Consider the following 26,398-nt stretch of genomic DNA (forward strand, 5'->3'; position numbering starts at 1 on the left):
GGGACAATCGTCTAATTTTTTAAGTTTTTAAAAATCTGAAATTTCAGATTTACTCTTATCTAGAAATAAAAAGCATATTTTGGTCTGTAAAAAGTGCAGTGTCATCAAATTTCTTAATTCTTAGAGAAGTAAAAATTTCAAATGCCAGAATTTTCAATCTCTGCACCTTATTAAAAAAAAAAAAAAAAGCATTAAAAGCGGTCAAAACGTTTTGTACCCAATATTTTATCTGTACTATCAGCTTGCCACACAAAACAAGTCTCAAGACAGTGACTGAAAATAAGTTACAGATCTCAGAAAAGATTCTGACCTGGGAAGTAATTTTAATTTTCGACTCCATTATGAAATGTTTTCCCCATCATCCAATACATTGGATTGACCATAAACAAGTGTCACACTGCCATGCTGACAGAAAAATAAGTCATGGCTCTTAAACAATTTTTCACTTTTGCACTTCAATTTTTTTTATTTTTCTCCCCCAAACATGAAAAAATAACAGGTAGGAAAAGTTTGAAAATCAATTAGAATGACTGTATAATCCTTTTGTAAAAAAAAAAAAAAAAAATTGTACACTGTGATCACCTCTTGGATATGAGTGCATATTGTTTGAAGTCTGAAATCTGGGGATCTATCGACTTGAAACGTCAGTAAACATAAAAAAAGACTAAATGTATTTGTTTTTCCTTGTAGACCTGGTGATGACTGGAAGAAGACATTAAAACTCCCACCAAAAGATCTTCGAATAAAGACTTCAGTAAGATTTTTCTCCCCTCCTGTAATGTTTGTATCATGCCGTTGGATTGTTATTGTTTGTTTTTCTAGATTTGTATTGTAATATGGGATGTGTTCCCATTACTAGCACAAGTAGCCTACATAAATAACAAGTGTACAGTTGTCCACCAAATTGCTGTTAATCCATTTTCTTTGTGGACACTCAATTTTAATTTTTCTTTCATCTTCAACCCCTTCACTACCTTTGACTTTGTGGGCTCGCATTCTGAGCCCACATCTTTCCATGAACATGATGGCTGTTAAATTCGGGCATCAAGTGCCTCTAACAGCTGTGGGTGGATCGGAGCTCCCCTTGTGACTATCAACCAGTTAAATCCTGCTGTCACTCACGGACAGTGGGATTTAACACCTGCTAGCCAGAAGCCTATCTTAAATCCCACCCATTGGCGCCACTGTCCCATGATGGGGGGGGGGGGGGGGTGCAGATCAGTTGTCATGACATACGGGGGTGTGCATAAGACCCCCATGCCTGTCATTCTGATACTCCTGTGAATGCCAGCTCTATAACTTGATATAGTAGCTAGCGGTATATACCATAGACAATCGGATGATCGCAGTTTGAAATCTCCTAAGGAGACTATTGAAGTAAATAAATATGGAAATGATAAAAAAAAACACAAGTTCAAATCACGCCCCGCCCCATGAAATATAAAATAGAAATATACATTTGGTTCAGAAATGTAGTGTCTATCAAAATATAAAATAAGTTAATGTGATCGGTAAACGGAGTAACAAAAAGAAAATTGCAACTCCAGAATTGTGTTTTTCCTTTAGGCCGCCGCAATATTAGGCTACCCCAAGTGGTACATATAAAGTCAGTTCAAGGTGCATAAAATAAGCAACCGCCCAGCCCCAGAACTAGAGAAATGAAAATGCTATGGGTATCGGAAAATGCAAACAATAACTATATTTTTTTTTTCCCATCACCTAAAAAATATAAAAATGTTTTGTATCTATTTACTTGTATGGATCTGGAGAAACCTACTACTAGGTCAGTTTTACCATATAGTGAATTTTGTCCCTAATAAGCTGCGGCCACCACCACCACCGTCAGGGGCTTATGTACAGCATTCTGTATTGCTGTAGATAAGCCCCTGATGGCGGTGGCCGCAGCTTAGGCTAGGTTCACATTGCGTTAACAGCAGCCCGTTCAACACATGCGTTAACGGGCTGCTGTTAACGCAAGTGCTGATATGTCATCGCGCTAGCGCAGATAGAGCAAGCAGACGCTCTGTGCTAGCAGTGGCTGACCCGGAAACGCTGCAGCCCGCGTCCCAAGGCGTGCACTAGCGATGCATCCGACATTGGACTAAATGGTGGCGTTAACGGACTACGTTACACCACGTTGTGCCGCGGTGTAACGTAGTCTGTCAAACGGACGTCAAAAATGTAATGTGAACCTGGCCTTATAGGCCCAAAATTAGGTGACAGATTCCCTTTAAAAATAATTTTGCAATTTCATCTCACTTAATTTTTTTTTTACCAGTTTTTCCAGAACACTATGGTAAAATCAGTGATGTCATTCAAAAGTACAGCTCGTTCCACACAAAAAACAAGCCCTCATATGGCTATGGGGATGGAGAATTAAGTTATAACTCTTGGAATATGGGGAAGAGAAAAAACAGATAATCGGCGGGTAGAGTGAAGGGGTTAACAAAAAACTTAAAACCTGAAGGTGAAATGGTTTTGAATAATTTCCTCTCGGTGATCACACTTTCATGTTGTTTCCAGGATGTCACCTCCACAAAAGGCAATGAGTTTGAAGATTACTGTTTAAAACGAGAGCTGCTCATGGGGATTTTTGAAATGGGATGGGAGAAGCCGTCCCCAATTCAGGTTTGTAAAATGGAGGCAAACCAGGCTTAACAAAATGCCAAAAACAAACGTCTTCATCAAATGACTTTTTTGTTGTTGTTTTTTTTGTTTTTTTTAATATAAACAGGAGGAAAGCATTCCCATTGCATTGTCTGGTAGGGATATCTTGGCTAGAGCAAAAAATGGAACTGGCAAGAGTGGAGCCTACCTCATTCCCTTACTTGAACGGCTAGACTTAAAGAAGGACTGCATACAAGGTTAGGACTGTCCCCTTTCAGAAAACACTTTTCCTGATATGTGCAGTGCGTGGTGCAAAAACAAACTATGCCTTACTTGTCTTCCCGGGTTCAGCACCGAGTCTCCATGGTGCCTCGTTCTCCATTGTTTAACTGTGGTGGTGACATCACACCAACATCACTTCAGCCAATTCCTGAGTTCAGCGGCTTGTGCCATCTACATACACGGGCAGAGCCGGTGATTTCAGTGATGCTGATGTGACGTCACCGCTGCAGACTGGGGCAGCATCAGATACTCTGCGCCAAACCCTAAAAGGATAAGTAAAGCAAAGTTGTTTTGTGGCTGTGTTTTTCTTTTGTTTTGTTTTTTTTCAATGAATTCTATGTATCAGATAAGGCTTTCTACATGGGGACAGCCCCTTTAAATTACTTCTAAACCTGATTTGTCAGCAAAATGTAAATGTTTTTAGATATTTTAGTTTTCACTTTTCCCTTTTTTTTTTTTTTTTTTTTCTGTTTTCCACAGCAATGGTTATTGTACCCACTCGAGAGCTTGCACTTCAGGTCAGTCAGATCTGCATCCAAGTCAGCAAGCATATGGGAGGGGTTAAAGTTATGGCAACAACCGGAGGCACCAATTTACGAGATGATATAATGAGGCTGGATGATACAGGTAAAATCTGTGACTGTCAAATAATGAATTAAGACTTCATGAATGGCTGTATGTTTTGTAATGCTGCCAGCAAACATGGTTGAGAAGTAACAACCACCAAGAGGCATTGCATTATAGCCACTGATGGGTAAAGCAACTGACATTGGGCAGCAAGTGCCCAGTTTATTGTTGTGCTATATCCAAGGACAGTGGCGGGTGTAGGGATCTAACGCTTGGACCAATTTCTGATGGCTGAACTAGGTTAGAGTATTTCCAAAATGGTAGGTCTTGTGGGGGACGTTCAGCATGTGAGGCTACTGCTTATCAAAAATGTTCAAGTGCAACCATGGACTGTCTAGTGGGTTAAGCTAAATTGTGGAGGCCATGTGTCAGAGCTTTGTGGCATTATGAGGGGACCCTAGACATCTGGTGTGAAGACAAATGTTATAAAAGCCCTAACCTTAAACGTTTTAATGGTTCTGATGTAACTTTGGCTTTTCTTTTGCTGTGGGCAGAATAAGGAGCACAGGGCTGCACTTTGTTTTGGGTTAGACTCGGACATTGAATAAAACTGTAGTGAAATGAGGGAAAACTGGGATTACCTTGGACCTTTAGGATCCCTCACAGGTTAGATGTCTATCCCTCTGTTGTGTGGAAGGTGCATGACGGTGTTATCTGTCACTCCTACAGAAATGAAGGGCACAGTTGTCAAGCATGTACCCTTAAATGCTGTAAACCTGTTATAATCTTCATAGTTTGCTCTAACTTCCACTTTTGATTTTACCCTCAGTTCATGTGGTGATCGCTACTCCAGGAAGGATTCTGGATCTTATCAAAAAAGGTGTAGCTAAAGTGGACCACATTCAGATGATCGTTCTGGATGAGGTAATTTCTGTTGTCATTTTCAGTTTTGTCTACAGCCAAACATGGTAGAAATATGATTATCGTCTTCCGATCATTAAGCCTTCATTTTTCTTTATTGCTTCCATTCACAAATATTTAGGAAGCAGAACTTAGAGGGGTTGTCTCAATATGAATCTTCAGGAGACCACCACTTCTGGCTTCTCTGCTTTTCTAGGGCGGTGTGATCCTGAAGTAATTATTCAGACCAGCGGCATGGTTGTACCACATTGCTCCCCTGTGCTCTTTCTCAGGCTGGTAATGGGGGCAGCTTTGCCTCTGCTGCAAAAGGGTGGAGGGTGGCTGGCTGGATCCGCTGCTGTGGCACTTTCAGGCTCTAATGCAATGTGACAACTCGGGCAATTCGCTACTTGCCTAGGTAACTCTGACTTCATGGTGGCCTGCAACCTAGATGACAAGTTGTACATTATTAAATTAAAAATCATTTCAATTCGGTTGATGCAAATAAATCTATGGTCACAAAAATGGAAGAGTTATTTCAGTCAGTAATCACAGTATTCAGTGTGTTCACACAATCTACTCCTCACAAATCTCCTGGTAGTTTCTCTTCAGGGTGGTGCAGATGTATAGTATGAATTAAATGGAACATCAGAGATGAAAAGAATCGCAGCACTCACCCGATCCTTGTTCAACTCTCGTGCATTTATTCCATTTTTATGGACCTGTAGAAGCACCAGGAAGGCGTGAAACGGCCGTAGTCAGTCAGGTCTTCTATTTCACAAACTGCCTTGACACCTGCACCTCCTCATGTAATAAGCTGTTTCTGTAATGGAATAAATGCACGAGTTTAACAAGGATCAGGTGAGTGCTGCTATTCTTTTTCATCTTTGATGTTTCAAATCAATGGTCTTCTCATATGTGTGAGGATATAGATCAGTCGTGCTAGGCTAGACAATATAAGGGGGTCTATGTGCTGGGATAGGATCAGAACCACATACAATGGGGAAAATAAGTATTTGATACACTGTGGATTTTGCAAGTTTTCCCACCTGCAAAGAATGGAGAGGTCTGTAAAATATTTTTATTGTAGGTACAGTTGAACTGAAATAAAAAAAATTTTAAAAAATCTCCAGGAGATGGCATTATATCCTTTTTACATAATTTGCATTTTATTGCATGTAATAAGTATTTGATACAATAGAAAAACTGAATTTAATATTTGGTAGAAAAACCTTTGCAATTAGGTCAGACGTTTCCTGTAGTTCTTGACCAAGTTTGCACACACTGCAGCAGGGATTTTGCCCCACTCCTCCACACAGATCTTTCAGGTTTCGGTGCTGTTGCTGGGCAATATTGTTTCAGCTCCCTCCAAATATATTCTATTGGGTTCAGGTCTGGAGACTTGCTAGGGCCACTCCAGGACCTTGAAATGCCTCTTTCGGAGCCACTCCTCTTTTGGGTCATTGTCATGCCGAAGACCCAGCCACGAGCCATCTTCAATCCTGTTACTGGGAAAAGGAGGTTGCTGGTCTAAATCTCATGATGCATGACCCCATCCACCATCCCTTCAATACATTAACGTCGTCCTGTCCCCTTTGCAGAAAAGCACCCCCAAAGTATGATGTTTCCTCACCATGCATCACGGTTTGGATGGTGTTCTAGGAGTTGTACTCGACCATCTTCCTCCAAACACGGCTAGTGGTGTTTATACCAACAAGTTCTATTTTGGTTTCATCTGACCTCATGACTTTCACCCATACCTCCTCTGGATCATCCAGATGGTCATTGGTGAACTTCAAACAAACCTGAACATGTGATGGCATGAGCAAGGAGGGACCTTGCGTGCCCTGCAGGCTGTTCATCCATAATGGTGTAGTGTGTTACTAACGGTAATGTTTGAGACTGTGGTCCCAGGTGTAGTTCCGGGCTGATTCCTGACCTTTTTCAGAAGCATCCTTACCCCACAATGCGAGATCTTGCATGGAGCCCCAGACAGAGGAACATTGAGTCATCTAAGGCTACTTTCACATTTCCGTCTTTTGCAGACCGTCACAATACGTCGTTCTGTGGAAAAAAACGCATCCTGCAAAGTTGCCCGCAGGATGCTTTTTTTTTTTTTCACATAGACTTGTATTACCGACGCATCGCGACGTATGGACACACGTTCCATACGTCGTGCACTGGATGCATCGCTATTTGGTGGGCCGTCGTAGCGAAAAAACGTTCAAGGGAACGTTTTTTCGTACATTGTGTCCTGCATTTTTTACTGCGCATGCACGGCTGGAACTCCGCCCCCTCCTCCCTGGGACTTTACAATGGGCAGCTGACGCGTTGAAACACTGCGTCCGCTGCTCGCGTCACTCAAAATTTCACACACTTCCGTCGGTACGTTGCGCCGACCCTTAGTGACGGCACCGTACCAACGGAAGTGTGAAAGAAGCCTTATGTTTCTACCATTTTCTAATTGTGCCAACTGTTGCCTTCTCATCAAGCTGCTTGCCTATTGTCATGTAGCCCATCCAAGCCTTGTGCAGATCTACAATTATGTTCCTGGTGTCCTTGGACAGCTCTTTGGTCGTGGCTATGGTGGCGAGGTTGGAGTGTGATTGTATGTGGACAGTTGTTTTTTTACAGGTAACGAGATCAAACAGGTGCAATTAATCAAGGTAATGAGTGCAGAGTAGGTAGCATGGTTCTGCTGTACTCCTTCCCAGCACATGACCAGTAATCAGAAGTGGCCCAGTATGGCTGCGGATTTCCGTCATACATAGAGTGAAGTTTTAGTTGTTCATAGGTTATGCTTCATCACTCAGATCATATAGTACCCAAAGAGAAAAGGAGTATTCAGTCCAAAAATTCGTAAAAGATGTATATAAATATATTAAATAATCAATTAATAACATACCAAGTTAATATAACAGACATATACATAAGGAGGGATCATATCAGCCACAGGTATACCAGCAAAATGTCATGAAACTATCAAAGTGCCTAGTGCTCAGTTATTATGGGAAGCATTCACAATATACCCCTATTGTAGGATACATTAACCGAATACGTATTCGTTGCTCAATGGCAACATTGTAATATATAGCAGTGCTTGAAAAAGAGCAGTGAAACGCGCGTCGGTAGCGGCGAGACATGGGCTCGGCACTAACTACTACATGGGTAAGCATTCTTAACAAGCATTGCTATATATTAGAACGAAAAAAAAAGGAAAAATCCAGCTTCCAAAAATGATCAAATTTATTGAAAATAAAATGCAAAGTCCAAGAACATGGTAGACAGGAGAATGAGTAGCAGCAGGCTACGCGTTTCGAACAGTATGTTCTTTTTCAAAGCTTTGAAAAAGAACATACTGTTCGAAACGCGTAGCCTGCTGCTACTCATTCTCCTGTCTACCATGTTCTTGGACTTTGCATGTTATTTTCAATAAATTTGATCATTTTTGGAAGCTGGATTTTTCCTTTTTTTGTTGTTGTACTATTCCACGTGATGACTGCACGGTATCCGGGCTTCCCCACAACACATGCCTAGCAGGTGAGCTGGTTTTGTTTTTTTTTGTTTTTTTTTTTCTACTGCTATATATTAGTGTTGCCATTCAGCAACGAATACGTATTCGGTTAATGTATCCTACAATAGGGGTATATTGTGATTGCTTCCCATAATAACTGAGCACTAGGCACTTTGATACCTGTGGCTGATATGATCCCTCCTTATGTATATGTCTGTTATATTAACTTGGTATGTTATTAATTGATTATTTAATATATTTATATACATCTTTTACGAATTTTTGGACTGAATGCTCCTTTTCTCTTCGGATATTATTGCATTCAGGAGTGTCCTCTCGAAAGAGACTGCCTAAGAAGCAGAGTTACTGTGATGTACGTCTTGGGCGTTCTAATATCAAGTGTTCTATTTGGTTTGGATTTATATCACTCAGGTCATGCTGGACATACTTTAAATGTATTGTCACGGATTACTCATGTGATCTAGAGTTGGGCAAAGTGCACACATTGCAGAATTGCCGCGGAAATTTCCGCAACTCCTGCCGTGGGTATATCGCATGCGGACATGGCATGCATATTCCCGCTAAACAATAGCGTTTTACAAGCGTAATTAGCTTGCAGAGTGCTAGCGTTTTACAAGCGATCTGTAGCATCACTTCAAAAACTGATTGACAGGTTGGTCACACTTGTCAAACAGTGTTTGACAAGTGTGACCAACTTTTTACTATTGATGCTGCTATGCAGCATCAATAGTAAAAAGATCTAATGTTAAAAATAATAATATAATAATAATTATAATAATAAGTTATTCTAAGCTTCCAAAGTCACCCGATCTCCTCAGCGGTGCACGCGGCCGCTGGGATGTTGTGTGCGAAGGACCTGGGATGACGTCACGTGACCGCGACGTCATCGCAGGTCCTTCACAAACCGCATACCTGGGAACGGAAGCCACCGTGTCCACCGCTGAGAGGTGGGAGGACTCCAGGGGCCATCAGAAGGTGAGCATATCACATTTTTTTTTTATTCTAATTCATCATTTTTTATTTTTTTTTTTAAACAATTTATATGTTGCCCAGTCCGTGGAGCAGAGTCTCCTCTCCTCCACCCTGGGTACCATCTGCACATGATCCGCTTACTTCCCGCATGGTGGGCATAGCCCCATGCGGGAAGTAAGCAGATCAATGCATTCCTATGTGTGCGGAATCGCAGCGATTCCGCAAATTAATGAACATGCTGCGTTTTTTTCCAGAATGCATTTCCGCTCAGGAAAAAAACGCAGCATGTGCATACAAAATGCGGATTGCATTCTTTTAATAGGATGCTTAATGTGAGCATTTTTTTCACGGTTTTATCGCGTTTTTATAGCGAAAAATCCGAAACGTGTGCACACAGCCTTAATGTACGCTCCATGGGGTCAGGAGATGCTCCTATGTTACCCTGTGTGCCACCTTATTGGTTGAGATTTCTGTGTGCCATATTGTCTAGATCGTAAAAATCATTTTTTTTTTTTTTTTTTTTTACCATGTAGTGTATAACACTGGTGTTACACATGTGCTGCTTTTCTGTTCTTTAAACCTAGTTTTTTTTTCCCTTTTATAGGCGGATAAACTGCTTTCTCAAGATTTTGTGCAGATAATGGAAGATATCATTATGACGCTACCTAAAAACAGGCAGATTCTTCTTTATTCAGCCACCTTTCCCCTCAGTGTACAGAAATTTATGGTAGGTTTTGTTCATCTTTACAGGAAAAAAAATTAAAATGAAATTTCTTGGCGGTGCTGCTATTATGTAAGCCCACCTGGTTACAGACAATCTCCATATTGGATCATAAGACTGCAATTTAACATATACAGCTTGTGTCCGTCATGTTCAGCTGCATTTTGACTATGGCGTTTTCTCATTACAGTCCTCTCATTTGCAAAAACCCTATGAAATTAACCTGATGGAGGAGCTTACACTGAAGGGGGTAACGCAGTACTACGCCTATGTGACAGAAAGGCAAAAGGTTCACTGCCTGAATACACTTTTTTCAAGAGTAAGTATCGATGTGCTGCGTCTGCCTTTGTGGTTCCTTTCTTGTCCTAAGATTCCTGTAAGTTTTCAGAATGTTCTGTAGGTGTGAAATGCGCATACTTGTAACATAATGGAAAGTATCTGTTTGTTGTAGCTTCTTTTGTTTCCTGTTTGATAGGCTTTGGTACAGTACAGAGCATGCAGAACTGCTGTGTAAGGATTTGTGCAATGTGGTCACACCACACTTTGTATCTGACTAGTGAAAGTTGTGCTTTTATGTAAAAAAAAAAAAAAAAAGTTTCTGCTTTACTTGTGGTATAATGGGTGTGAAGGATGACTGCCAGGAGCGGTTAGCTTTGGGCTGTGTGATAGGACTTGTTCTGAAAGTTACAATGAAGTTGCTTATCTTGGGGTCATATTGCCATATAATTGCTGGAGTGGCTTGCTGAGAATAGTAGCACTGACATCGCAGGAAATCTTTTATATAGGGCACTGTGGTGGTTAAGCAGAGGGATATACACTATATGGTCAACCCATGGGTGAAGCTTCGGTTTCCCTGCAAAATGACTTGCTTTTAAACAGCGTGTTCAAGGAACCCAGCGTCTTGGGTCTTCTTCGGTTTTCTGCTTGGTGTACATACATTCTGATGAATGATGGCATGGACACCCATAGGGTATATAACCCATAACTTGGGGTATCCTGCTCAGGTGGCTATTTCACCCTTTCACCTCCCCAAGTCGTATATTTACTTGTCAGGTGTGGATGTGCAGCGCAGGCTCAGGAGCTGAGCCCGCTCTATCCCACATAGGTGTTGTACAGCCGGCACTTGCTTCTTAACGTTTGTGAACAGCCTAAACAATTGAGACACCAATGTTACAGGTTTTCGGTCATCATACCTTCCCCTGGAAGGCATGGATAAGGTAAATGGAGCCATGCAACAAACTGCTAGCACCATGTACAGTGTGGACCCTGGAACAGCCAGTGTTTACTTCCAGTGTGACTGGGCATGTTGTGTGGTGGACACCAGGGCTGTGGTTGTCGAGTCTGTATAAAATGCTCCGATTTCCTAAAATATATAATTGGGTACAGTAGTACAATGCAGGATGTGATGTTTAGATGTTTCCATAACAATTTGGGAAAGTTCTGAAATGTTCTATAAATATCTGTTCTGGTCTTGGTCTAAGGACCTGGGCTGTTAGTTGGGATGAATCTGTCCTGCACTTTATGTACAGGCTCAGTAGTGACCAGTGCCGTGGAGTCAGTCGGGGAAATGTCGGAGTCCAAGGTTTGGATTACCAACTTCACAGCCCTGATGGACACAAAGGACACGGCACCTTTACCGGATAGTCATCATAGCAATGTAGTAACATTGCCAGGGAGCCCTGACAAGGGCCAACTTTATCCACTGAAAGCAAATGATTAAAGTCCTCATTTAATAAAGGAGGTTTTATTGGAAAATTGTTACATTGTACAATGAAGCCAAATGCTTCCCTAAATCGGCTTCCCACATAAGTGATCTTGATGAGAACCGAAACAAGGAAGGTATGCGGTTTGTAAGGAGCACTGAGACAGTGGATGATGGGGACACCGCCTGATGGAGACGGCGTCTTGCCGTTGAAACGTGTTGTGGAATTTATTCCTCAATAAAGGTTTGCACCTTTTAATTTATCCTCACCCATTTTGTCTCTCAGTGCTCCTCCACCGGCCGCACAGTCTAGTTTTTATGCTTGATGAGAACAGATCAGAGTTAAAATGCTCCACATGCAAATGTTTAAGTCTTATCACATTTACGCACTGTATTCTAATGCTACATGGGAGTTATTTTCATGTTATAGCGATTACTATAGTGTGTTCTTTTTTTTGTTAGCTCCAGATAAATCAGTCTATAATCTTCTGCAACTCCTCCCAGAGGGTAGAGCTGTTGGCGAAGAAAATCTCCCAGTTGGGTTATTCCTGCTTCTATATCCATGCCAAGATGAGACAGGTTTGTACATATCAGAGGTTCAAAACGATATCTAGTTCTTGGGTTATGTATTTTCAGTGTTTGGTTTTCTGACATATTGACCCCTTCCCACACTTCACTTACTGGTATGTCTGTTGTCTTAAATAGTTGAGGGCCCTTTAAAGTTGTCCACTACTTTAACAACCCCTTATCATACCCCTCGCTTTTACCCAGTGGTGTCAGCACTCTCCTTCTTGGGTCTCTCGTGCAGTTATGACACGTCACAACAACTGCATGGGAGCTACAGGACTGCGAGTGCAGACACCACTGAAATGACTCCGGCATGGGAGGTGAGTATAAGCGGGTTTATTTTATTGGCGCCAAACGTTTAAATCAAGAAGGTGTTGGCCTAGTAGTGGACAGCCCCTTTAGCCATGCGATGACATCAAGGTCAGTGGTCACTGCCTGTGTGGGCATGCAACCTCTGGTGACAGGATGACTAATGCACAACTGCCATGAACAATGCATTTTTCCCTCACTTCTGCAAACCAGTCTGATGGTAGCCGTGCTCCAGACGGCAGGCGGGTGATTCACTACAGACTTGTGGGACTAGACTGAGGTCCACCTGACATGTAAAGAAGTTTAAAAGTGCTGTAGTCTATGCAGATGCAGAATACACTGGCATGAATGTGCCAATATATTGCAAAAGAATACCAAAATGTTAGTACCATTATGAGATGATCACAATTCATGGGTTATTCCCATTTTGGTATGCACAATCCATTTTGATCACCAATAAAAGACCAAATTACAAGGATTGACATTAGGAGGAACCTTTGAGGCCATGCAGCTAGTAGACCTGTGTGATCCCTTTCCATATTGTGGAGACCTATAAAGGTCTGGTGCTCTCCAGGATCTCAGTGATGGTTTATAGCGAGTAGCTGTTGTATTTCACGCTCCTGCATGTTCTCTTTCACAGGAACACAGGAATAGAGTTTTCCATGATTTCAGAAACGGATTGTGCCGTAACCTTGTTTGCACTGGTAAGACTTATTCCAGCTCCCATCACCCCTCTGCTTCATTGTAAGACTGCATTTTCTTTACCATGCCTTTTTTTCCCCAGATTTGTTTACCCGTGGTATTGATATCCAAGCTGTGAATGTGGTGATAAACTTTGACTTTCCAAAGCTGGCAGAGACCTATCTTCATCGCATAGGCAGATCAGGTAAGAAGCGATACGGTCTGGTGTTATGGAATGGGCAGAGTATATGAATCTTTAGGAGGTTGCCCCACGACCATTTTATTATACCCCGGAAAGCTGTCTGTATTTCCTAATCTTATATGAAATAAAACATTATATACATCCAGTGGGAAGGCCATGGCAGGTCTGTTCATTTGTCAGAATCAACACCAGAATCTACATCAGAACATGATGGTGAAGGGGAGATGTGGTTTTTTTTTTTTTCTTTCTTCTTCTTCTTTTCGTTTTGGCTCTAATTACGGGCATGCAATGCTGAAGGGAATCTGTCAGGTTTTTATGTAATCTGAGGACAGCATGAGGTAGGGAGTTAAAACACTGAATTCAGTGATGTCTCTCATCAGTCTGTGTGCTGTTTACTATGAAGGTTTTATTACTAGGAGATAATCACTACTAGGACTGATGCGCCCCTTCCTCTGATAAGCAGCTCATGCTCAAGAAACCAAGTACATACAGAGCCTAATGTGGATGGTCACGTTTCTCAGCTCTGCTACATCTAAGGACGTACAACTGCTGCACCCAGTAATCAAAGTGATAAATCATTGGAATCCGTCTCTTGTCCTATGTTGTGCTGCTCTCGGATGAGGGAGCAAAACCTGCTGACAGATTCCCTAAGCACACGATTGCCGAGTCTGGGCACAGCCTTATGATGAACGTTGTGCTGCTGTGATCTTTTCATGCTTGTGTTCTGTGTTGACAGTCTATTGTTAACTTGTTAGGTTTTATGTACTTATTTCTCTCCCTTTTCAGGTCGCTTTGGCCACCTTGGACTTGCTATTAACTTGATCACCTACGATGACAGATTTAACCTTAAAAGTATTGAAGAACAGCTGGGAACAGAAATCAAACCCATACCCAGCAGTATCGACAAAAGCCTGTATGTGGCCGAATATCACAGCGAGTCCGGAGAAGAGAAGCATTAATCTGCATGTGAGTGATGCGCTTGGTGCACAATATGTAGAATTTCGCCTTAACCCTTCTCTTCCACAAGCCACAACTTTTAGTCTGTGTATAATGTGGGGTTTTTTCCACTTTATTGCCACCATTTTGTGATGTATGTAATATATCCAAAATGACAAATTTAGTGTTCTTGCAAATTCCAAATTTAAAGCTTTTATTTCTTTTTGCACTGCAATATTGTTTGTCAGGTTTCCCCATCAGCCAAGCAGTTTAAGGAATTGGTTGGCTTTTTCTCTGGTGCCATTTTATGGTCTTCCAGATCTCTATATATTTGGGATGGTGCAATAAACCTAAAGCTGCAGTCATTTAGGGGTTTTCCCTCACTAGGACACTGAATCATGTGATCTTCTCATGAAATAAATGGCAATACTTTATACAGCGGCCTTGATAGGCATATGAAGATGGTACCTGCCATAAGCACCTGACCATGCATTTGTCACTGGTCAGGAACTGGTTACATGGGACTGCTCCCACAACTGCAGTATGGTGCTAGATGTAGTAAGTGCAGGTTGACTTTTACCAGCACACTTCACCAAAATGCATGAGCGGCATACGGTGACATAAGTGAATATGCAGCCAGGAATGGACGATTGTGGTAGGGACCACCTTAGAATTGTACAATGTGCCACCCTCTGATCTGGGATACATGGAGTAATGTGAGGATGATACTGACTATGTTATTATTATTGCAGGCTTTGGCTGACCCCCAGAAGAGTTTGACAGTGCATCCTTTTGTTGATGAGGGTTTTCTCACTCGCCTGCCTCCCATTTTTTGTTCTCCTCTGCCTTCTGGAACACTGACCAACTTAATTTCGAGCCTGAAGATTTTTTTTTTTTTCCCCTTCTCCTTCTAATCTGTGATTTTGAGCCCCATTTGTTTGCACTGTGCATCCACAGGATTCATGATGTTGCACTTGTTTTGTTCCCCCCCCTCACTTTATACCCATGGAAGATGGAAAGCATACTGGAATCTGATATTCTGCTGAAGGACCCTTGCACTATTTAAGCCTCTTTCATGTGTGCACACCTCACCACCCAGTCCACTAACTGGTTCAACAATGCAATACTCAATCTAAACCCCTTCTTAGAAGTTACAAGTACTTACCACCATTTTATTTTTTTGTATTGTGCATTCTCTTATGGCAGTGTGGAGTTCATGTCAATCCCACCCCACCCCCCTCCATAACGCAAACTATTTTACTTGTGCAAAGTGCCTTATGCTACAAGACCATTCAAGGTTCTCTTCACTGCAGCCCTTACGAGACAATACATTCATTTCCTTGCTTTATTTTATTTTTTTTAACCATGTAACATCTGCAGATCACCAAGCTGGTGCTTTTTAGATCAAAAACTGCTGGCCGTGAAACTCTTCCACATTTCCACTTGTATATTTGTCCCCTCACATCTGGAAAGCAAGCGATTGCCAATATCGGGGGTTCCAATAGCTTGTAAATACATCTACCTGTCATTACACGAGCAGAAAACGGGCTTTAAAGTGCAAGTTCCAGACACTTATTCTACATCACAAAGGCAGGTGCTGGTTTGGTGTCTGTTTCTAAACACTAAATGGGGTGTTTATAGATTTATTACTTTTCCAATTTGCACCAACATTTGTTTCCAGATGTATTCCAAAGCCATACCCCCTCTAAAAAAAAATAACACAAAAATTCCCTTGCATGAGGGGTATGGGGGTAATCTAAAGAAAAAAACAAAATTGTGTATACTTGTATAAAAACTGTAAATATTTTTGTTGGGAGGGTGTGGGGGAGGGCTAGGCGGAATAATTTTCTTTCTTTTCCTTGATGATGGTTTGTTGAAGGTTTCTTTGTGTTTTTAGGTTTGCAGCGTAAGTTGAGAGAGGTTCAGTTTATGGCAACATTTTAGAGAGCGTGGTCTAATATTAAGGAGGTGAAGTACAAGCCAAATCCTTTTGTTCTAATACGGAGCGACTCGTTTGGCTTTTACGTGGAATTTCCTCCTTGTCTTTTTTACTTCATTTAGACCGCCTGTATTAAAAATGAGAAATTTAAAAAAATAAAAAAAAAATGCGATGCTTTAACGCAAAGACACTCTTATTTGAAAATCTAGGACGTGGCATAGTTTTCTTTAAACTTTTTTGTGGAGGCTGGAAGGGAAATGTTGCTTTGATCTGAGCCTCTCCCAGCATGCTAGATGCTTGGCCTCATGTACAGGCAAAGTGAGTGAGGAACCATCACTTGTTCATTTGGTTTCATTGTCCCGAAACTCGAGGCACCTGGATCGTGCAGTATTCTAGAAGAAGACTCTTCATTGTGCCTGTGCCCTATAATAAAGCTTATCCCATTGTTTAGATTGAAGCCTGCTAGCACCGTCTAGCACTTAATATTGCACATCCAGGTGCCCGTAGAAGCACAGCTACTTGTAAAAAGCCTGAACCTTCAGTAACGCAAGAGAACAATTGGCAGAATTTTTTTTAAAAAAATTTTCTTTTTCGTGGGGTGGATTATTTAATATTTAACAATACTATGATTGCTCTGCTACTGAAGGGGATTATTCTTGGATAATAATTTCAGCTTCGTGTTGGATCATGGTGCAATAAATGACTTCCTCTTGCCCAGTTGTGTTTTAGGCTGCACCCGTCATTGTGCAATTCTGTGCCGCTGCGATGCTGAAATGCAGTGTTACGCTGGTGCTAAATCCATGATCCTTGAATGACTCATATATATTTTTTATTTTAAATTCTATAAATGTCCATACCCTGCGTATGCTATACATTGCACGCCAGGGATGGGCTTAACTAGCGCTATAGGAATACAGGGGCAGCGATTTGGGAACTGCTGTCTCGTCGGGTGCAGCGCATGTAAAAGATCCGAATTGAAAGATGCTCTGAAATACTTAAAAACATTTTTTAATAGTTTTTGTCCTTTAGTGTAGAACACCTCACTTATTTTTTGCAGTCTTGCAAGCTTTGGCAGCAAGCTAGTCTAATTTTGCACCCAAATATGCATTTTGTGAATGACTGCAATTGATGATCTGTGAAATGGCAGCATGAGTTTATGGAGTGAAGTCCAGGCCTGCCAGAGAAGCTTCCAAAACCATACTGCTGTAGTACGGCGCCACATTATAGCAGCAAAATATTCATGACTCAATCTGATAAGTCCCAATGTTGGGTACGGGAGCGAGGAACTGTTTCTATTTTACCATTTTTTTTTTTGTTTTTTGTTTTGGTTTTTTTGGTCCCAGAATGAGATGGGAGCATCTTTCAATTCTAGTAGAAATGTTTCCGTTCACCCAAAATAAAAACATTACGTTGGAAATGAAGTATTACTGTTCAGTGTTCAGTCAGATACACTTTAATATATGCTTGAACACTAAACAGGTTTAGCATCTCATTCTGATTTTTTTGTTTTTGTTTTTTTGTTTGTTTTTTTTTGGGGGGGGGAGGGAGTTAATAGGGTTATGATCCAAAGTTAAACATATTGGGATCCGTTTCTAAAATGTTCTTCCAATCTTTTTTTTTTTTCCAAAACTTTCCACTAAGAGCAGTGAAATGGCAACAATGAGTTTTTGTTTTTTTTGTAAAACAGAAAAGTGGCATGATACTTTTTTTTTTTTTTTCTTTTTCGCATAGCCGATTAAAAAAAAAAGTAAAAAAAAAAATTATTTACATATTAAACTGTGGAGAAATTAAATGAAATTGTTCCGAATATGTTACAATGGATCTCGTGGGCCAATATGGGGTAGGTATAACGTTGGTTGTACCCTTAATTTGTTGGGTGGGGGTGGAGAATAACCATTTGTATGTCAACAGTTGTGACGCCAAGCAGTTTAACATTTGGTGGCAGACAAATTGTAAACCCCAATTTCAGTAACTTATCCTCTTGGTGCTGCGGTCCAAGTTGAATAGTGGCCTCAGGAGGATATTCAATGCCATTTTCCAATTAAACGTCTATGATCGGTAGCCGCTTACTTGCAATCACTGGATATTGTCACTGGTGCCAGAATTAATTCATTATCCACAGTGGAGTTAATTAAGCCGCTACCATCACTGCTTCATCTAAAACCTGAGAAAATGGCCCAGTGGGTTTCTTTTCTGTTTCTTTGTTGGTTAGGTTTAATAACCTTATGTATGGAAGAAAAATGGTACAAACTGGAGGATGATTTCTGTTAACTTAATAAATACCCACTGGAAATCACAACATTGTCTTTTTGTGTATTTGTAAATTGACACTTTTAATCAATTTGGCAGACACTTTTGTAGGCAAATGGTATATGTGCAGGATGTGGCGTTAGTAGTGATGAGCAAACGTTCTTGGATAACGTGTTATCAGCGCATCTGGGAGTGCTCGTATATTATGTTCTAGTCCCTGCAGCTGCATGATTTGTGGCGGTTAGGCTAGGTTCTCATTTCGTTTTTGTGTGAGCGCTAACGAACAGCGTTGCACGGCGAAATAAACGCCGTGCAACGCATCCGTTAGCGCTCCCATTGCCAGCAATGTTAAAGCGCCTTGCTAGCGCGTGCCATTTTCGGCACGCGCTAGCGATGTGCCGTTCTTTTGTGGCGCGCCTCGGACGCTGCTTGCAGCGTCCGCGGCGCGCTCGAGGTCCGTTCCCCGCTCTGGCAGATCGGGGATCTGCGCTAGCGGGGGACGTTTAACGCGACCCCTAAAAAGACATTGCGTTAGCGCAATCCGCTAGCGTTAGCGCTAAACGGATTGCCCTAACGCAATCTGAACCTAGCCTTAGTGAATCCCCAAGTGTTGTGATTGTCTTACAAACAGGCAATCCCCACATGTGTTTAACGGCTGCGAATCATGCAGCCACGGGGTCCGAGCATGCCTGAGATACTCGGATAGCACATTATCCGAGCACGTTCACTCATCACTAATTAGGCCTCAGTGTATGTGTAATTAGTAAAATTGCATAAGTCCATGCTGTACAAGTTTTTGGTGCAAACTTTCAAACCACCTTGGTGTTTTATTTGAGACCTGTGGTGATCTATGGAGATGATCTTGTGCAGTATATTGCTGTGCATTTAGGCTATGCGCACACAGTGTTTGATGAGTGTGACTAACTTTTTACTATTGATGCTACCTATGCAGCATCATTAGTAAAAAGACCTAATGTTAAAAATAATAATAAATCGTGATATTCTCACCTGCCGGCGTCCCCGGCAATCTTCCCGCTCCTCGCGATGCTCCCGTTCCTAATAATTCCTAGCCTCAATGACCCCAGATGACGTAGCGGTCTCGTGAGATGCTACGTCATCACAGGTCATTGCCGCGAGGTATTACTGGGAACGGGAGGAGCGGGAAGATTGCCGGGGACACTGGAAGGTGAGAATATCACGATTTTTAATTTTTTTTTTTATTTTAACAATTTTATATGGTTCCCAGGGCCTGGAGGAGAGTCTCCTCTCCTCCACCCTGGTTACCAACTGCACATGATCTGCTTACTTCCCGCATAGTGGGCATAGCTCCATGCGGAACATAAGCGGATCAATGCATTCGTATGTGCGGAATCCCCGCGATTCCGCACAAAGAATGAACATGCGTTTTTTTCCGGAATGCTGTTCAGCCACGGAAAAAAATGTACCATGTGCACAAAAAACTGCGGAATGCATTCTAATAGGATGCTTAATGTATGGTTTTTTTTATAGCTGAAAAAAAAGCAAATTCCTGAACGTGTGCACGCAGCTGTATAGACTTATCAGAAAAATTCTACATGAATATTGTAAAAATAAGGAATATCCTACTATTCTCCTGAGTGAATCCCTTCTATGCAGAGATGCCTTTCCTTGAAGCACAGTACTGCTGGGCTCTTCCTTTTGTTCATGGTGTCAGATATTTTCACCCCTTCAAACTGGATCCAATTTTTACCTTCCTGACCAGGACACATATTTCAAATCTGAGATCACTTTATGCAGTAATAACTCTGACATGTTTCTACATATCCAGTGATTCAAAGTTTTCTTTTGACACATTGTACTGTTAGTGGTCAATTTAATCCCTTTCTGACCTCGGACGGGATAGTACGTCCGAGGTCAGAAGCCCCGCTTTGATGTGGGCTCCGGCGGTGAGCCCGCATCAAAGCCAGGACATGTCAGCTGTGTTGAACAGCTGACATGTGCCTGTAATAGGCGCGGGCAGAATCGTGATCTGCCCGCGCCTATTAACTAGTTAAATGCCGCTGTCAAACGCAGACAGCGGCATTCAACTACCGCTTCCGGCCAGGCGGCCGGAAATGATCGCATCGCCGACCTCCGTCACATGTTCGGAGGTCGGTGATGCTTCAGCATTGTAACCATAGAGGTCCTTGAGACCTCTATGGTTACTGATCCACGGTAGCTGTGAGCGCCACCCTGTGGTCAGCGCTCACAGCACACCTGCATTTCTGCTACATAGCAGCAAACATCAGATCGCTGCTATGCTATGTAGCAGAGCCGATCGAGTGGTGCCAGCGAGAAAAATATAAAAGTTTAAATCACCCCCCTCTCGCCCCAATCAAAACAAATCAATAAAAAAATCAAACATACACATACAGGTCCTTCTCAAAAAATTAGCATATAGTGTTAAATTTCATTATTTACCATAATGTAATGATTACAATTAAACTTTCATATACTATAGATTCATTATCCACCAACTGAAATTTGTCAGGTCTTTTATTGTTTTAATACTGATGATTTTGGCATACAACTCCTGATAACCCAAAAAACCTGTCTCAATAAATTAGCATATCAAGAAAAGGTTCTCTAAATGACCTATTACCCTAATCTTCTGAATCAACTAATTAACTCTAAACACATGCAAAAGATACCCAAGGCTTTTAAAAACTCCCTGCCTGGTTCATTACTCAAAACCCCCATCATGGGTAAGACTAGCGACCTGACAGATGTCAAGAAGGCCATCATTGACACCCTCAAGCAAGAGGGTAAGACCCAGAAAGAAATTTCTCAACAAATAGGCTGTTCCCAGAGTGCTGTATCAAGGCACCTCAATGGTAAGTCTGTTGGAAGGAAACAATGTGGCAGAAAACGCTGTACAATGAGAAGAGGTGACCGGACCTTGAGGAAGATTGCTGAGGAAGCAGTGGACTGAGTCTGGTGTGGAAACATCCAGAGCCACCGTGCACAGGCGTGTGCAGGAAATGGGCTACAGGTGCCGCATTCCCCAGGTAAAGCCACTTTTGAACCATAAACAGCGGCAGAAGCGCCTGACCTGGGCTACAGAGAAGCAGCACTGGACTGTTGCTAAGTGGTCCCAAGTACTTTTTTCTGATGAAAGCAAATTTTGCATGTCATTCGGAAATCAAGGTGCCAGAGTCTGGAGGAAGACTGGGGAGAAGGAAATGCCAAAATGCCTGAAGTCCAGTGTCAAGTACCCACAGTCAGTGATGGTGTGGGGTGCCATGTCAGCTGCTGGTGTTGGTCCACTGTGTTTCATCAAGGGCAGGGTCAATGCAGCTAGCTATCAGGAGATTTTGGAGCACTTCATGCTTCCATCGGCTGAAATGCTTTATGGAGATGAAGATTTCATTTTTCAGCACGACCTGGCACCTGCTCACAGTGCCAAAACCACTGGTAAATGGTTTACTGACCATGGTATTACTGTGCTCAATTGGCCTGCCAACTCTCCTGACCTGAACCCCATAGAGAATCTGTGGGATATTGTGAAGAGAAAGTTGAGAGACGCAAGACCCAACACTCTGGATGAGCTTAAGGCCGCTATTGAAGCATCCTGGGCCTCCATAACATCTCAGCAGTGTCACAGGCTGATTGCCTCCATGCCACGCCGCATTGAAGCAGTCATTTCTGCCAAAGGATTCCCGACCAAGTATTGAGTGCATAACTGAACATTATTATTTGTTGGTTTTTTGGTTTGTTATTAAAAAACACTTTTATTTGATTGGACGGGTGAAATATGCTAATTTATTGAGACAGGTTTTTTGGGTTATCAGGAGTTGTATGCCAAAATCATCAGTATTAAAACAATAAAAGACCTGACAAATTTTAGTTGGTGGATAATGAATCTATAATATATGAAAGTTTAATTGTAATCATTACATTATGGTAAATAATGAAATTTAACACTATATGCTAATTTTTTGAGAAGGACCTGTATTTGGTATCGCCGCGTTCAGAATCGCCCGATCTATCAATAAAAAAAAAAAGCATTAACCTGATCGCTAAACAGCGTAGCGAGAAAAAAATTTGAAACGCCAGAATTACGTTTTTTGGTCGCCGCGACATCGCATTAAAATGCAATAACGGGCGATCAAAAGAACGTATCTGCACCAAAATGGTATCATTAAAAACGCCAGCTCGGCACGCAAAAAATAAGCCCTCAACCGACCCCAGATCATGAAAAATGGAGACCCTACGAGTATCGGAAAATGGCGCATTTTTTTTTTTTTTTTTTTTTTTTTTAGTAAAGTTTGGAATTTTTTTTTCACCACTTAGACACCTAACATGACAAGGTTATTTTTTTTATGAACTCGTAATGACCTGGACAATCATAATGGCAGGTCAGTTTTAGCATTTGGTAAACCTAGCAAAAAAGCCAATTAACAAACAAGTGTGGGACTGCACTTTTTTGCAATTTCACTGCACTTGGAATTTTTTTCCCGTTTTCTAGTACACGACATGGTAAAACCAATGATGTCGTTCAAAAGTACAACTCATCCCGCAAAAAATAAGCCCTCACATGGCCAAATTGATGGAAAAATAAAAAAAGTTATGGCTCTGGGAAGGAAGGGAGTGAAAAACGAACACGGAAAATCCCAAGGTCATGAACTGGTTAAGTTGATAAGCACAAGTCATATGTATGAAAATATCTGAGCCTTGCCAATCCCCTCGCAGGTGTTGGTATTAGTGGGCTATGAACCCAGGACCCCAGTGCTGTAAAAACACTCGGCTAGCCTGCTACAATGCCGTATGACTAATTTTAATTTTGGATTGTTTTATAAAACAAAACTCTGATAAATAAGAGATTCAGTCAAATGGGGAGGTCTCCTACTGTTTGAAATGTCACTTGACCGTCTTTGTATCCTGCAGCACCACTTATTCCCATCTTCACATATTTAGGATCTGATGAGGATTTAAGCATAAAATCCACTGACTGTCTACATACAAGACAAATACAGGGGGTGTGAGGGCATGCCACACGAGATAGCTCAGAGGCTGAAGAATAAGAAGCCATGTTTCCTTTTAGCAGTTTGTTTTGCTAGAAAGGGGATAAGGGCTTTATTTAAAAATAAAAAAGTGAATCACAAAGGATGAAGACTTTCTAGCAACACAAAGGTGTGAGGCGGAAAGTTGACTCTTCTAGCGGACAAAAAATGGTTCAATTACTGGATTCACACACTGCATTTGTCCTGAGTTAATGTTTTCTTTGTTGTTTTGGTGTATAAATGAATACTAACTCGACGGCCTTAAAGGGGGTTTTCTCCATGAAAAAAACTACATTTTAATTAACATCTTGGAATAAAATTACTGTATAATCCGACCCGAGTATAAGCAGAGACTCCCTACTTTTGCCACAAAAACTGGGAAAACTTGATGAGTATAAGCCTAGGGTGCAAAATGCAGCAGCTACTGGTAAATTTCAAAGATAAAAATGGCTACCAATAAAAGTAAAATTAATTGAGAAATCAGTAGTTTTAAGTGTTTTTGAATATCCATAATGAATCAGGAGCCCCATATAATGCTCCATACAGTTTGATGGGCCCCATAAGATGATCCATACAAAATACACCCCATATAATGCTCCATGCAGTATGATGGGCCCCATTCAATGCTATATAAAGGTTGATTATGGCAGAGCTTTAACTATTATTTTAAAAAGTATTTCACATTGATATGCAGCACATAACCCTAATTTGCTCAACAAAGAAAATGTATTATAACAGATATTGAGTGGGAGGTGTGAGAAATTAGTTTGACTATGGACTGGGTCACAGCCAAACTAAGGTACATCTGGATTATAAGAAGCAGCCCCCACTTTCCTCCAAAATTTTGGAAGAAAAAAAGTGCACCTTGTAGTCTGAAAAATATGGCATGTGCTATTGACGCTTTCAGAAAAGTCCAATCTATCAAAATCGAAAAACAATTAACCAGATTGGTAAACTAAAACGTTAACGCCAAAATGTAATTATTTTTTTTGGGTCGCTGCAGTTCCACTAAAAATGCTGTAACAAGTGATCATAAAGTCTATCTCATAATCGTACTAAAAAAAGAGGGATTTTTGGTACTCACCGTAAAATCTTTCTTGAAGCCTTCATTGGGAGGACACATAACCGTGGGGTGTATGCTGCTGCTAGGAGGCTGACACTATGCAAAAAAGGAAAAAGAACAATAGCCCCTCCCCGGCAGTATACACCCACCGACAGGCACTGAGCGCCTCAGTTGGTGAAAAAAGCAGTAGGAGAAACAACCATAACAGAGAACACATGAGTACCAACTCAATCAAGACTTGTAGGCCCAAACGTGGTACCAAGAACAAATAACTCTGATCATGGTCTGTATGACCCGATGAGAAAAACCAGAACCGCGGCCTCAACAGCCATGCCGTTAAATGCAGGGACTGAGAACTGGTGGAAGAGTGGGCCCTGTGAGAGAAGATCTGAGCGGTCTGGGAGTCTCCAAGGGGTATCCGCGAGCATGTTGACCAGCTCCGCGTACCAGGGGAGCCTTGGCCGGTCTGGAGCTATGAGTATGACCGGAATCCCCTCTAACTTTATCTTTTTTACTACCCTTGGGATCAAGGGAAGTGGGGGAAACAGGTAAGGAAACTGAAACTGCGACCATGGGATTACCAGGGCGTCGTGGCTGATGGCCAGAGGGTCCCGGGATCTGGCGACAAGGGAACCTTGTGGTTCATCCGAGATGCCATGAGGTCGATGTCTGGGGTGCCCCAATGAAGACAAATCTGGTCGAATACTGAGGGATGGAGAGACCACTCGCCCGCCGCCAGGCCCTGGCGGCTGAGTAAGTCGGCTGCCCAATCTTCGACGCCCGGAATGTGGACAGTTGAAATGACTGGCACGTGACGTTCCGCCCAATGAAGTATCCTTGCTGCCTCTGCCATTACCTGACTGCTGCACGTCCCGCCCTGGTGGTTTAAGTATGCCACGGCCGTGGCGTCCGACTGGATGCGGACGGGACGACCGGCCAGGAGTGATTGCCAGTGGAGTAGGGCAAGGAAGATTGCTCTGATCTCCAGTAAGTTGATAGGAAGAAGAGCCTCCTGGTGGGTCCAGTGACCCTGCGCTGTGAGATGTCGGAAGACCGCTCCCCAACCGAGCAGGCTGGCATCTGTGGTGATGACCTGCCACTGAAGCGGAAGGAAAGACCTCCCTCTGAGGAGCGATGAAGAGAGGGTCCACCAAGTCAGTGCTGAGGCAGGTGAACGGGGTGGTCCAGTGAGGTCGTGGATCTGGTCCAAGTGGAGAGAAGAAACAGTTGGAGTGGACATGTGTGGAATTGGGCAAAGGGAACGGCCTCCATGGAGGCAACCATCTTTCCCAGGACTGCCATGCAGAAGCGAGCGAGGAGCTGGGTGTTTGAGAGATCGGGCTGCCTTGCGGAGACTGGAGAACTTGTCCAGTGGGAGGAAGACCCGAGCCACGTTCGTGTCGAATTCCATGCCCAGGAAGGACAGACGCTGGCAGGGAATGAGAGAGGACTTGTCCCGGTTGATGATCCACCCGAGGTGAGTCAGAGTGTCCAGAGAGATCTGGAGACTTCGCGCACAGTCTCGATGAGAAGAACCCCTGATCAAAAGATCATCCAGGTAGGGGATGATGAGTATCCCCTTGGAATGAAGGATGGCCATGACCGCCACCATGATTTTGGTGAAGACCCTGGGAGCCGACGCCAGGCCGAACGGGAGAGCCATGAATTGGTAGTGCTCTTCCTGGATAGCAAACCGAAGGTACCTCTGGTGACGTACGCAGATAGGAACATGAAGGTAAGCATCCTGAATGTCCACCGAACACGGGAACTCCCTGGGCTCCATGGCGGCAATCACAGACCGCAAGGACTCCATCCTGAAGTTGCGGAATCGAACATGGCAGTTCAAAAACTTGAGATCCAGAATTGGGCGAAGGGAACCGTCCTTGGGGACTACAAAGAGATTCGAGTAGAACCCTGAAAAACGCTCGTTTGGAGGGACAGGAACGACTACGCCAGCTGTGACCAGGGAAGAGACGGCCTGAAGAAACCCGGTCAGTTGAGACGGTTGCCTTGGTGGCTGAGAGAGGAAGAAACGATTATCCGGAAGGGAAGAAAATTCGATTTTGTAACCGGAGGTAACTACCCCTCTGACCCAGGCGTCGCTGACTACAGAGAGCCAGGCGTCCCGGAAGGAAAGAAGTCTG

At 42.5% G+C, this 26,398-nt stretch overlaps 1 protein-coding gene across 2 annotated transcripts in view; it reads left to right on the forward strand.

Annotated features, from left to right (window-relative positions):
- Nucleotides 1–18,219, forward strand: part of DDX6 (DEAD-box helicase 6) — a 53,274-nt gene extending 35,055 nt beyond the window's left edge. The window contains exons 3-14 of one of the 2 annotated variants that reach the window (XM_077250461.1): nucleotides 691–754; nucleotides 2,524–2,628; nucleotides 2,735–2,864; nucleotides 3,370–3,516; nucleotides 4,286–4,380; nucleotides 9,468–9,590; nucleotides 9,775–9,903; nucleotides 11,749–11,865; nucleotides 12,803–12,866; nucleotides 12,947–13,048; nucleotides 13,832–14,011; nucleotides 14,734–18,219. In XM_077250461.1, the coding sequence (XP_077106576.1) occupies nucleotides 691–754; nucleotides 2,524–2,628; nucleotides 2,735–2,864; nucleotides 3,370–3,516; nucleotides 4,286–4,380; nucleotides 9,468–9,590; nucleotides 9,775–9,903; nucleotides 11,749–11,865; nucleotides 12,803–12,866; nucleotides 12,947–13,048; nucleotides 13,832–14,004 (1,249 nt within the window). In that variant the 3' untranslated portion in view covers nucleotides 14,005–14,011; nucleotides 14,734–18,219. The remainder of the gene's footprint in view (nucleotides 1–690; nucleotides 755–2,523; nucleotides 2,629–2,734; nucleotides 2,865–3,369; nucleotides 3,517–4,285; nucleotides 4,381–9,467; nucleotides 9,591–9,774; nucleotides 9,904–11,748; nucleotides 11,866–12,802; nucleotides 12,867–12,946; nucleotides 13,049–13,831; nucleotides 14,012–14,733) is intronic. The other variant, XM_077250462.1, reaches the window with a different exon arrangement.
- The last annotated feature ends 8,179 nt before the right edge of the window (nucleotides 18,220–26,398 follow it).

The sequence above is a fragment of the Ranitomeya variabilis genome, chromosome 4 (genome assembly GCF_051348905.1).
Source record: "Ranitomeya variabilis isolate aRanVar5 chromosome 4, aRanVar5.hap1, whole genome shotgun sequence".
In the NCBI taxonomy this organism is placed as follows: Eukaryota; Metazoa; Chordata; class Amphibia; order Anura; family Dendrobatidae; genus Ranitomeya; species Ranitomeya variabilis.